General features: G+C 42.9%; 1 protein-coding gene across 1 annotated transcript in view; it reads left to right on the plus strand.

Moving 5' to 3' along the window:
- Window positions 1-13,585, plus strand: part of crb1 (crumbs cell polarity complex component 1) — a 167,253-nt gene that overhangs the window by 118,941 nt on the left and 34,727 nt on the right. The window contains exon 12 of the mRNA XM_063063861.1: window positions 5,252-5,257. Within this exon, the coding sequence (XP_062919931.1) occupies window positions 5,252-5,257 (6 nt within the window). The remainder of the gene's footprint in view (window positions 1-5,251; window positions 5,258-13,585) is intronic.

Raw genomic sequence — 13,585 nt, forward strand, 5'->3', positions numbered from 1 at the left:
TTTCCAGGTTGAACACTGATATTGCATTAAGGCTCTACTAATGCCATAAGGCCACAGTGGCATAGTGGTTAGCAGGGCACAGTTACAGCTCTGGGCGTCTGGAGCTCAGAGTTCTATTCCAGCACCATCTGCAAGGAGCTTGTGTGCTCTCCCTGTTAATCACATGCGCTTCCTCTGGGTTCTCAGTTTTCCTACCCCAGCCCGGTTGGCTGGTTAATTGGTCATTGTAAATTGTCCTGTGATTACTCTGTGGTTAAGTAAGTGGGTTGCTGGGCATAGCGACTCGTTGGGCCACAAGAAGCTGTTACGTGCTGTATTTCTAAATAAATAAATATAATGTAAATCAGTTAAAATATGCTATTCTTGTTGACCAAGTGTACTGCAAATACCTAACACCTGTTATCTATACCAGTCTGGTATTCATTGCACATCAACATCGTATAAATCTATTTATTTATTTATTGAGACACAGCACAGACTAGGCCCTTTGAGCAACACCGTTCAGAAGCCCCCGACTTAACCCTAGCCTAATCACAGGACAATTTACAATGACCAGTTAACCTACCAACTAGTGTGTCTTTGGATTGTGGGAGGATAGCAGAGCGCCTAGAGGAAACACACACGGTCACGGGAAGAATGCACAAACTCCTTGCAGTCAGCGGTGGGAACCGAACCACAGTCACTGGCACTATAAAGCATTGTGCTAACCACTATGTTACCATGCCGCTCAAGGAAGATCTGCATTGGTAGTGTATACCAAATATTCTCCATCTAGCTGAAGTAAAATTCCTGATTTTCGTACCAGCAGCTTGCTGGTGGTTTAAGACTGATGATTAAGAAATCATGTAAATTAAGTGTTTTTTTTTATTGTTGCTTTGAATGTGAACAAAATCACAGTAAAAAGAAGAAAATCTAAGCACACATTATTTTATATATATATCTATAAATAATTATGCTGAAGGTTTATAAATGTTCTTGTGTATTTTATATATGCATATGTTACAAATATTCTGGTACTTGAAATTATATTTTTGACTGGCAGTGAATCTAGTAAGTCAAACTGAAATAAAGTGTGATTTTAGTGAATAGTGGAGGAGGCTCAAGGGACTGAGTAGCAAAGACCTGCTCCTTTTTCTTGTGTTCTTATAAATAATGGAGCTGCCCTGGTCAGAAAAACACAGACCAAGGGGAAATATGAAATGCACACAAAATAAAGTATGAGTTCTGGCTTTATTGGAACAAGCAAAAAAAGGCAAGGGAATACCTGGGTTGTTTAAGTTGTAGTTTTGTTCTTTTCCTTGTTTATACATAGAGCTCCTGTATTTTTCAATGTCATAAGAATATACATTTTCTCAAATAGTCGTCAAGTTCACAAAGATGAGCGTGTGTGCGAATCACCTTTTATCTATTGCTCCCTGATATTCTTTATTACTAACTTCACCAACCATTATGACCATTCTACATCTTATCACTGTGTCTGTGTTCTTTTGGCTAAACCACATTGTCATCTGGCATTATTCCAGAAGATCAACAGCTCTATCCATTCCTAATATTCACAGTGTTGTTTATCCTGTTGCAGCATGTATGATAATCCACACTTTGGGGGCACTGTCCCAATGTTATTATTTGAAATCTTAATAAACACACAATCTTTGTTCTATCTGTGTGACTTCATTTCTTGTGCTTTGTTTAATGTTAAATATGTTCAAAGTAATTTTATTATCAAGTTACCATAACGTTCATTTTCTTGAAAAAATAGAAATACAATAGAATTTTACAGAAAATCCGTACAGAAAAGATTGATACACAATGTGCAAAAGAAGGCAAACTGCACAAATAAAACAAAAATACTGAGAACAAGAGTTGCAAAGTGTCCTTGTGAGTGAGACTATAGGTCATAGAATCAGTTCAGAGTAGTAGTGGTGATTGAAGTTATCCAGGCTGTATCCACCATTATCTCAAACGACAGGAATTCTGCAGATGCTGGAAATTCAAGCAACACACATAAAAGTTGCTGGTGAATGCAGCAGGCCAGGCAGCATCTCTAGGAAGAGGTACAGTCGACGTTTCGGGCCGAGACCCTTCGTCAGGACTAACTGAAAGAAGAGCTAGTAAGAGATTTGAAAGTGGGAGGGGGAGGGGGAGATCCAAAATGATAGGAGAAGACAGGAGGGGGAGGGATGGAGCCAAGAGCTGGACAGGTGATTGGCAAAAGTGATACGAGAGGATCATGGGACAGGAGGTCCGGGAAGAAAGATGAGGAGGTGGGGGGGGGGCCCAGAGGATGGGCAAGGGGTATATTCAGAGGGACAGAGGGAGAAAAAGGAGAGTGAGATAAAGAATGTGTGTATAAAAATAAGTAACAGATGGGGTACGCGGGGGAGGTGGGGCATTAGCGGAAGTTAGAGAAGTCGATGTTCATGCCATTAGGTTGGAGGCTACCCAGACGGAATATAAGATGTTGTTCCTCCAACCTGAGTGTGGCTTCATCTTGACAGTAGAGGAGGCCGTGGATAGACATGTCAGAATGGGAATGGGATGTGGAATTAAAATGTGTGGCCACTAGGAGATCCTGCTTTCTCTGGCGGACAGAGCGTAGGTGTTCAGCAAAGCGGTCTCCCAGTCTGCGTCGGGTCTCGCCAATATATAAAAGGCCACATCGGGAGCACCGGACGCAGTATATCACCCCAGCCGACTCACAGGTGAAGTGTTGCCTCACCTGGAAGGACTGTTTGGGGCCCTGAATGGTGGTAAGTGAGGAAGTGTAAGGGCATGTGTAGCACTTGTTCCGCTTACACTGATAAATGCCAGGAGGGAGATCAGTGGGGAGGGATGGGGGGGACGAATGGACAAGGGAGTTGCGTAGGGAGTGATCCCTGCGGAATGCAGAGAGAGGGGGGGAGGGAAAGATGCGCTTAGTGGTGGGATCCCGTTGGAGGTGGCGGAAGTTACGGAGAATAATATGTTGGACCCAGAGGCTGGTGGGGTGGTAGGTGAGGACCAGGGGAACCCTATTCCTAATGGGGTGGCGGGAGGATGGAGTGAGAGCAGATGTGCATGAAATGGGGGAGATGCGTTTAAGAGCAGAGTTGATAGTGGAGGAAGGGAAACCCCTTTCTTTAAAAAAGGAAGACATCTCCCTCGTCCTAGAATGAAAAGCCTCATCCTGAGAGCAGATGCGGCGGAGACGGAGGAATTGCGAGAAGGGCATGGTGTTTTTGCAAGAGACAGGGTGAGAAGAGGGATAGTCCAGATAGCTGTGAGAGTCAGTAGGCTTATAGTAGACATCAGTGGATAAGCTGTCTCCAGAGAAACAGACAGAAAGATCTAGAAAGGGGAGGGAGGTGTCGGAAATAGACCAGGTAAACTTGAGGGCAGGGTGAAAGTTGGAGGCAAAGTTAATAAAGTCAACGAGCTCTGCATGCGTGCAGGAAGCAGCGCCAATGCAGTCGTCGATGTAGCGAAGGAAAAGTGGGGGACCGATACCAGAATAGGCATGGAACATAGATTGTTCCACAAAGCCAACAAAAAGGCAGGCATAGCTAAGACCCATACGGGTGCCCATAGCTACACCTTTAGTTTGGAGGAAGTGGGAGGAGCCAAAGGAGAAATTATTCTCTTAAACTCTTCCTTCAGTTAGTCCTGACGAAGGGTCTCGGCCTGAAACGTCGACTGCACCTCTTCCTAGAGATGCTGCCTGGCCTCCTGCGTTCACCAGCAACTTTTATGTATGTTGCTCCACCATCATCTGTAGCCTTTTCTGTTCCTAGGCATTGGTGATTCCATACCAGGCCATGGTACAACCAGTTAGGATACCACCCACTGCTCATCTATAGAAGTTTGTCAAGTTTTAGGGGACATACTGAATTTACACAATCTTCTAAGAAAGTAGTCTTTTGTTGTGATGACAATTATGTGCTGGTCTCAGGACAGAGACCCTGATTTGTTGACACTAAGGAAATTAAAGCTACTGCCCCTCCTCGCCTCCATTCCCCTAATGAGCACTGACTCATGGACCTCTAGCTTCTTCCCCCTGCAGTCGATAATCAGCTCTTTGGTTTTACTAACACTGAGCGAGAAGTTGTTGTTGTGGCACCACTCAAGCAGATTTTCAATCTCTCTCCTGTATGCTGATTCATCATCACCCTCGACTCGGCCAACTACAGTGGTGTCGTCAGCAACCTAAGATATGGTATTGGAGCTGTACTTAACCACACAACGATAAGCATAAAGCAAGTACAGCAAGGGACTAAGCACACAGCCCTGTGGTGCACCTGTGCTGATGGTAAGAGTGGAGGAGATGTTGGATCTGCCAGTGAGAAAATTGAAGATGCAGTTGCACAGGAAGGTATCAAGGTCCAGGTCTTGGAACTTAGTAATGGGGTTCAAGGGAATGATAAGTGATGAATCCTGAGCTGTTGTCAATGAAGAGCATCCTGACATATGCATCTTCATTGTCCAGGTGTTCCAGAGCTGAGTGGAAAGCCAATTGAATGGCATCTGCTGTTAACTCGTTATGATGATAGGCAAATTGAAGCAGATTCAGAACACTCCTCAGTCAGGAGGTGATATATTTCATGACCAAGCTCTCAAAACACTTCGTCACTGTGGATGGAAATGCAACTGGGCTATAGTTGTTGAGGTAGGTTACCACATTCTTCTTGGGCACCAGTATGATTGATATCTGTTTGAAGCAAGTAGGTACCTCAGACTGCTGAAGCGAGAGCTTGAAGATGTCCATCAACACTCCAGCCAGTTATTCACAAAGGACGCCAATACTTGGCCAAGGATACCATCTGGGTCAGATGCTTTCTGTGAATCACCCTCCTGGAGGATGCTCTCACGTTGGTCTCAGAGCCTGAGATCACAGGTTTATCGGGGAGCTCCGGTGGCGGGGGAGGCAGGGAGGGGTTCATGAAGGTGTCTCCATGTTCTGTCAGTCATAACAAGCTCTGAAGGCAGTGGTGACATTCAACCCCTGCCACAGTTGTTGAGCATTCCTTTGTGGTTCAAGTTTAGTCTGGATTTACCACTGAACAGGTAAGATGGCCATGCAGGGATCATATCTGAACTTCTTGTACTTTCCTGAATCACCACTGATCTAGCCCTTGGCAGATTCTAAATCTCTTAGTTAGCCCAGGGCCAATGAGACTGAAACTCTCAAACTATCATAAAGGCCCATCTGATTCATGGTTGTAACTCAGGAATGGAAGATCTGACCTTTTTTGAGAGTTCAGGCCCACTTATGTAGTTGAATGTTGCCTACTATCCTCCAACATGCTTACCAAATGAGAAGGCAATTAGGGCTACACTGTATAATTTACGTTGACATTACCAACAACATTTATATCCAGTGATTGAATAAAGAGAAGTAATAAAGTTATTCACACTTTCCTTTTAAATTCATTCTAGTGAAAGCTACCATTAAGATGATCATGAACTGCAAGAAGCTCAGTAGAATCTAGCACAAAACTTGGGGTGAGGTCATTGTAAAGTGGAGCTGAGCTCTTAATAGATAAGGTATGAGTAAAGGTCGGTCAGTGAGGCTGGTGGTTTAACTTGAGCATTATCAAGAGGAGAAAGAACTTAAAAATCAGAGAAGGCCACATGGCTATTGGAAGACTACCAAGGTTTGGTGCTGACTCATGTAGAATGTCCTGGCAGGGAAGCTAACTCATCTTCACCACAAAACAAAATGGGAAGAAGTTGTGCATATGATTATTCTTATTCATGGAGGGAGATGTATGATGAATTGGTCACAATGGTTCTATGGCAGGGGCTCCCACCCTGTGGTCCACAGACCCCTTGCTTAATGGTGTTGGTCCATGGCATAAAGAAGTTTGGTATGGTATAATTAACAGAAATACTAACTGCTCGTATTTGTGTAGCATCTGCATTGTAAGGAGCTTATCAAACAACACTTAACTCTAGGACAACTGATCAAAAATTTAGCTGGAGAGGCAGCAAGACAAGTAATAATATCTTTCCAAATTGCTAGAGCAACAGAAACTATGAATAAGGACCCATGCTCCTTATATCCTCTGATGTTCAACAGATAGGGATGCCACTCATCAGTACCTGTATGATCTGTGATAACCAACAGATCATGCATATGAATGAAGAGATTACTAGGAGAGGACTCTTAAATTCTACCCTCAGGGCCTTGTGGGCAGAAGTTTATATCTGGGTGGTGACTAATGATTAGCTTTAGAGACATTAGGGTTTACCACAGTAAAGCAAGCCAAGCAGATTAAAAAAGCCTTTAGCAAACTACATACTGTAAAACTCACTTGAGAAACAGCACTATCAGGTAGACCATATTTACACTTGTAGAGTACCGTAACATTCAGAAACTTCCAGAAAGCACATAGTGTATAATTGAGCAAACATGCTCAATACAAAAGCAAAATAAAATAACTTTTCATTGCACCAGTTGCATTCAGAGTAATATATCACAAACACAGTTAAGAGCATGATAGAAGTTTATTTATTTGAGAACTTATTTCCCTGTGCAGAGTGGTCTATAAGTCAAAGTCATAGATTTAAGATGAGTAGAGAAAGTTGAGAAGGGACTTGATTTTTTTTTTCCCTACTCACAAACAGATGAACTTCTAGCTCGTAAGAGTGGTGGCAGCAGAGACTCACAACATGTTTAAGAGAAACATTTGAACTGCTGCAAACTGCACTACTTATTTAACTATTTTATATATATATATATTTACTATAATTTACAGTATTATTATATATTGCATTGTGCTGCTGCTACAAAGACAACAAATTTTATGATATGTGCCGCTGAGATTAAACTTCTGAAGAGTGCAGAGTGACAATTAGGAGGTGGGAGGTGACTTTTGCATTGTCTGGCATAGAAATGATGGGCTGAATGGTTTCCTTCCCAGCCATCAATGTCCTTCCTCTCCCCGATGCAATGTTAGTCCAGATAGGTTTAGGTGGGAAAATTTCTGAAAGGTTCTTAATGTGTTACGGGAATTTGTTTTTGGAAAATAAAGATAACAGTGGGTTTTCAGGTGATTAATCGTTGACCTAAAAATTACTGTTCTGCTATTTATACCTAGTTGCTCTATCAAATTTCTGAGGATGTTATCATTCTGGCTCTGCTTTTCTGTCTCAGTATAATCAGCATTAGGCCAAAGTTATCAGCAGAGAATACCTGAGACAGTTATAATACTATGTTAGGAACACACACACACAATGCTGGAGGAGCTCAGCAGCATCTATGGAAGGGAGTAAATATTCAACATCTTGGCCCAAAACATAGACTCTTTATTCCTTTCCGTACTGTAGATGCTGCCTAACCTACTGAGCTCCTCCAGCATTTTTGTATGTTACTCCGGATTTCCAGTACTTGCAGAATATCTTGTGTATTTTTCCCAAGTTGTGTTGGCTAGTTTGCCAGTGTGAGCTCACAAACTAGCAGTGTGAGTGTGTTAACCAATGATTCAAACAAAGCAACATCAGACATCACCATTGGGTAATCATCACATGCCTTTGGAGACAGACTCTTCGTGCTTCCAGTGTATTCATTTGGATTCTTTCTCTCCAGGAATCGACATACCTCACACACAAGACAATTTAATTCTAGGTTCTTGTTGATCTTGCATTCTTTCTTCCCCAATGTATTGAGTTCGCGATCAGGCAAAATATTTGAGTAAAGTTGGCTGAGTGAGTTTTTTTTTAGTCAGGAGAATGAGTAGTAGTCTTAATCTTTCCATCAAATTACAGACATCAATCCGCACCAGGGAACTAGGCAGATGTCACTGTTTGGAATACTGTGTCTAATTAAGCTCCCCCTGTTTATGCTGGTGTATGACGCACACAAAATCCATGCTTGTGGCTCACAAGACCAGCAAACTGTGCTGCTGGACGCCTGAAAGTGCAGCACTCAGGCCCTGTTTCGCAGTAATATTAAGTCAGCCGGTTCTCTCGAAAGCCACCTCTTGAATGGGAAAGTGTATGTGACTGAGACCACTAAAGCTGACAACATGCTTAATCCTCCTCCTGACATCCCACTGCATTATTCCACCTCCTTTCCGATCACACGCTGAGGATGTGTAAGCATGCCTCTCTCACTTTCACTCCGCAACCCTTCCCTTCTCACAGCAGGTCCATAGCAGATGCCATATTATTGGCTCTTCACTCAATCCTGGAACATTGGGACAGCAAAGATGGACACATCAGGTCAGTTCAGCATTTGATGCCATCTTCCCGTCAAATATATCAATAAGCTTCAAGACCCTGGCCTCATACCTCCTTGGGCAATTGGATCCTCAATTTCCTCACTTGCAGACCCCAGTCAGTCTGGATTGACAACATCTCCTCCACGATCTCCATCAGCACAGATGCTTCACAAAGCTGTGTGCTTAGACCCTGCTCTGCTCACTTTACACTTACGACTATGAGGCTAAGCACACAGCTACAATGCCAAGTTTAAGTTTGCTGATGACACCACTGTCATAGGCTGGATCAAAATTATTGCTGAATGAGCATAAAAAAGGGGGACTGAAAATCTGGCTGAGAGATGCAACAACAACCTCTTGTTCTTGCTGACATTGAATGAGGAGATGATTACTGAATTCAGGAGGAGAAGCCAGAGGTCTATAAGCCTGTTCTTGCCTGGGAATCAGAGATGGAGACGGTCAGCAACTTTAAATTCCTCAGCGGATCTGCCCTGGGCCCAGCACTTAAGTGCAATTATGACCAAAGCCTGGCAGCATCTTCCTTAGAAGTTCACGAAGATTCGGCGTGACATCTAAAGCTTTGACAAACTTCTATAGATGTGTTTCAGGGAGTATATCGATTGGCTGCATCACAGCCTGGTATAGAAGTACCAATGCCCTTAATCCTACAAAAAATATTGGATACAGCCCTGTCCATCACGGGTAAAGCCCTCCCCACTATTGAGCACATCTACACGAAGTGCTGTTACAGGAATGCAGCATCCATCATCAAGAACCTCCACCAACCAGGATATGCTCTCTTGTTGTTGCTGCCATCAGGAAGAAGATACAGGAGCCTTAGGACCCACACCACCAGGTTCAGGAACAGTTACTACCCCTCAACCATCAGGTTTTTGAACCAGAGGGGATAACTTCACTCGTCTCTTTACTCAACTGTTCCCACACCCTATGGACTCACTTTCAAGGAATCTTCATCTCATGTTCTCGATATATATTTATTTATTTATTCCTTTGTATTTGCATAGTTTGTTGATTTTGCACATTGGTTGTTTGTCCAGTTGGGTGTGGTCTTTCATCGATTCTATTATGTTTCTTGTATTTACTGTGTGTGCCCATAAGAAATTGAATCTCAGGGTTGTATGTGGTGACTTATATGTACCTTGACAATAAATTTACTTTGAACTTTGAACTAAATTGGCACTGTGAACGATCAAGCAATAGATGTAACATGGTTGCATTTTACAATCTTCAGTAACTGTACATTGAAGCATGAATTTTTAATGCCACGTTTATGGTGGAAAAGTGAGTTCAGTCCTGGGAGTACACCTGGATTCTAATTACAATTATTCAGTCAGAGAAAGGGAATCCGGAGACTTATCCTACACATAAGAGAGAAACACTTGACTGATCTTGTGGTTGTTATTTCGCAGTAGCTTGCAGTCTAACCCACCTTCTGAGAGAGCTGGTGCTGAGTGGTCATGTGTCCTCTGGGAGCCCTTTCTGACAGGACACAAAATATTGCACAGCTTCCAATCAAATGTACTGCTGCAGTTACATTAAAGGGAGTAAAATAATCTGCTCAATGGTCAATAGAAATAAAATGAAAATGCAGGTAAGATAGTGTCCACACAGAGAATGGGGAAGGGAAGGGAAAACAGGACATTGTAATGAATGGAATGTGTAACAGAAGCAAAGATGAAAGGCAAAACGGAATAGGCAAGGTATGCAGAATGAAGGGCAGTGGCTCACATGGGAGAGGAATGCATTTTGTGGAGAGTCACCTCTTGAGCTTTCTGGAGATTAAAATGATAATGATTTGATTATCATTACCTGCAGAAACGAGCTCCAGACCTGCAGCTACAAGATAAGCATCACTGTGAGTTAACACACAGGTACAGGTGAGGTCTGGTGGGAGAGAATCATTTCAAGCCTTTAAGAGTTGTAAATCTAGAAGCAATTTTTTTTTATTTTCATGAAGGATTAGAGAACTAACAACTGCAACATCGAAAATAGGGTACTGTCAACTATTGGACAGCACTTTTAATGGTTTTTAATTTTCCAGAGTAAGTAAAGAGCTGAGTGAGTCTTTTTTTTAAAACAGTGCAGGACAGGGGTAAATTTACTACCAACTCATGCAAATGAGGAAGTTTTTATCTGTCAGTTACGTATAACTATAAATGTATTGTGACGCTCTTGTCCATAACAATTGATTTCATCATCCAGGTGTGTGTATGACATTCCTCTTCCATCCTGCCAGAATATTTTATTTGCAAGAATTTTTATATTTTATTGAAATGAAATTTATTTTGAGTTTTTCTCCTGTCTTCCTTTCCTGGTTGTTGTAAATTTACATGTAGACATAAAAGTTAGATCACATGGATCAGTCTTTCAAAGAGACATCAAAGGGCTTTATACTGGGAGTTCTGATTTTATGAAATATCTGCTACATGTTTAACTTCATACTGTGAGAATTTCAGAAAACAATTGTCATGGTGACTAGGTTAGGAAGATGCATTTAGTTTTTGAAAATTAGCTTGGACTCTCCAACAGTGGCATCCTCTCCGTGACCATTGCTCATTCAAACAGTTTGCTCAGCCTTAAGTCTCACATCAGTAAGAAATTTTACCAACCAGTATTGGTCATTGTGGTCATTTTGCTCCTCAAACCAGTCAACAGATCCAAATTCCGTCCTGTCCTTTACCGCCTTTTCAGACTGACCTGACATTTAATAACCTTGGTGTTTGACATAGACATTAAAACTTACAACTTATCCTTTTTCCCATCCCTACAAAATTGCTTACTTAGCTCTACCCCAAACTCAGCTGGTGGCACCTTCGTTGGTCTCATTTGTCACCTCCAGCATCAACAGCCCGCAAAGTCAAGTTTTTGTCCATTTTTCTCAATTGCAGAAGGAATTCTGCTCCTTATATTATTCCAAGCAGTCTGATCGGGTTTCATTCCCAAGAACTACTTATAAACTGAACTGTTCCTAAGTTGGAAATAAACAGTGTGTGGGAAGGGATCACAGAAAAGGCTGTGATGAGGGGGAGTGGACAGGTGCGGGAGGAGTAGCCCCCAGCTGGCCTCATTGTCTCAGTAAGCTGCTTACTGCTTACTCTGCTCAGCTCGACTCGACCCCCGATTGTTGTGACTCTGCGGAGGGGGGCGGGGGTAGGAAGTAAAGGCTTCCAGAAATGCCCATTCCTCCCCTGCAGCATCCAGAAAATCCATCCCAATCCATTCCATTGACCTCCTGTGCGGGTGTCAGTAAGTCAGGTGTTTGTAACCTGGGGGTGGGGAGGGGGTGGAATCTGGAGAGGCAAAAATGAATAGGTATCCAGATCAACACCTGACGTGGCACTAGAGCCACTGCAATCACCCAATTAGAGGCTACCTGTACAAATCAAGCTGGCCTCAAATGCTGACAGTTTGCCCACTGCTAGGTTCTATACACAATCAACACCGTGTTGGGGTGGAGTTTGTTAGGTGTGTTCAGGAAGGTTTCCTGACACAATATGTAGATAAATCTACAGGAGGTGAGGCTGTACTCGATCTGGTATTAGGAGATGAACCTGGTCAGGTGTCAGGTCTCTCAGTGGGAGAGTATTTTGGAGATAGTGATCACAATTCTATCTCCTTTACCACAGCATTGGAGAGGGATAGGAACAGACAAGTTAGGAAAGCGTTCAATTGGAGTAAGGGGAAATATGAAGCTATTAGACAGGAATTTGAAGCATTAATTGGGAACAGATGTTCTCAGGGAAATGTATGGCAGAAATGTGGCAAATGTTCAGGGGACATTTGTGTGGCATTGTGCATATGTATGTTCCAACGAGACAGGGAAAGGATGGTAGAGTACAGGAACCATAGTTTACAAAGGCTGTTGAAAATCTAGTCAAGAAGAAAAGAAAAGCTCGTGAGAAGTTCAAAAACTAGGTAATGGTAGAGATCTATCTAGAAGATTATAAGGCTGGCAGGAAGGAGTTTAAGAATGAAATTAGGAGAGCCAGAAGGAGCCATGAGAAGGCCTTGGCGAACAGGATTAAGGAAAACCCCAAGGCATTTTACAAATATGTGAAGAGCAAGAGGATAAGACATGAGAGAATAGGAACAACCAAGTATGACAGTCATAAAGTGTGTATGGAACCAGAGGAGACAGCGAAGGTACTTAATGAATGCTTTGCTTCAGTATTCACTACGGAAAAAGACCTTGGTGATTGTAGGGATAAATTACAGTGGACTGGAAAGCTTGAGCATATAGACAATAAGAAAGAGGATGTGCTGGTGCTTTTAGAAAGCATCAAGTTGGATAAGTCACCGGGACTGGACGAGATAAACCCAGGCTACTGTAGGAGGTAAGGGAAGAGATTGCTGAGCCTCTGGCAATGATCTTTACATCATCAATGGGGCCGGGAGAGGTTCTGGAGGATTGGAGGGTTGCAGATGTTGTTCCCTTATTCAAGAAGGGAGTAGAGATAGCCCAGGAAATTATAGACCAGTGAATCTTACTTCAATGGTTTGTAAGGTGATGGAGAAGATCCTGAGAGGAGAGGAAGGACTTATGAACATTTGGGGAGGCATAATAGGATTAGTGTAGCCCCCCGGCCAACCTCAGGGGCGCTCGGCTCGCTGTCGTCTAGGGAAACAGCACTCGGCCCTGCGAAACTGGGTAATAGTTTGTGTGGATGCTGTGTGATGTACCCCACCCCGCCCAAACAACAGACAATACACCAGATATGATTAAATGATTTACAGTTTATAGATATTACTGGAACTATATAATTAATAGAGAATAAAATATAACAGGAAAATAAAAGTTGCCACACTTATCAAAGTTCAATCTCTTCGTGCACAAACAGTTGGAGCTCAGGACCCTTCTTCTTCACCCTGCGACCCCTCAGACCACCACGACCGGCCGCCTGGGACCAACAATGGTGGTCGACTAGACGCTCCACACAAGTCCGTCTCCGTCTCCTCTCCTCGCCGAACGCCCTGCTTGGGGTCCGACCCTGTTCGCGGACTCACAGCACCTAGTCCATCCTCTGTCTCTCTCTCCCGCCTTCTGCCCAAAAACCCACGCATACATATCTTACAGACACACCAAAAGCATAACAACCAACCCAATTGGTTCATTCATCCTCTTATCAATAGATAATCCAAAACAATCTGCTAGTGGGAGGACTTTCTCAGCAGTTAACATAACAAAGAAGCCCTTTCAATTATAACATAACAAAGAAGCCATTTTAATTAGACTACGTAGTGACATATAAAAAAGAAACCCTCACATTAGGAATAGTCAGTATGGCTTTGTCAAAGGCAAGTCATGCCTTATGAGCCTGATTGAATTTTTTGAGGATGTGACTAAGCACATTGATGAAGGTAGAGCC

Source organism: Mobula hypostoma, chromosome 12 (assembly GCF_963921235.1).
Source record: "Mobula hypostoma chromosome 12, sMobHyp1.1, whole genome shotgun sequence".
Taxonomy (NCBI): domain Eukaryota; kingdom Metazoa; phylum Chordata; class Chondrichthyes; order Myliobatiformes; family Myliobatidae; genus Mobula; species Mobula hypostoma.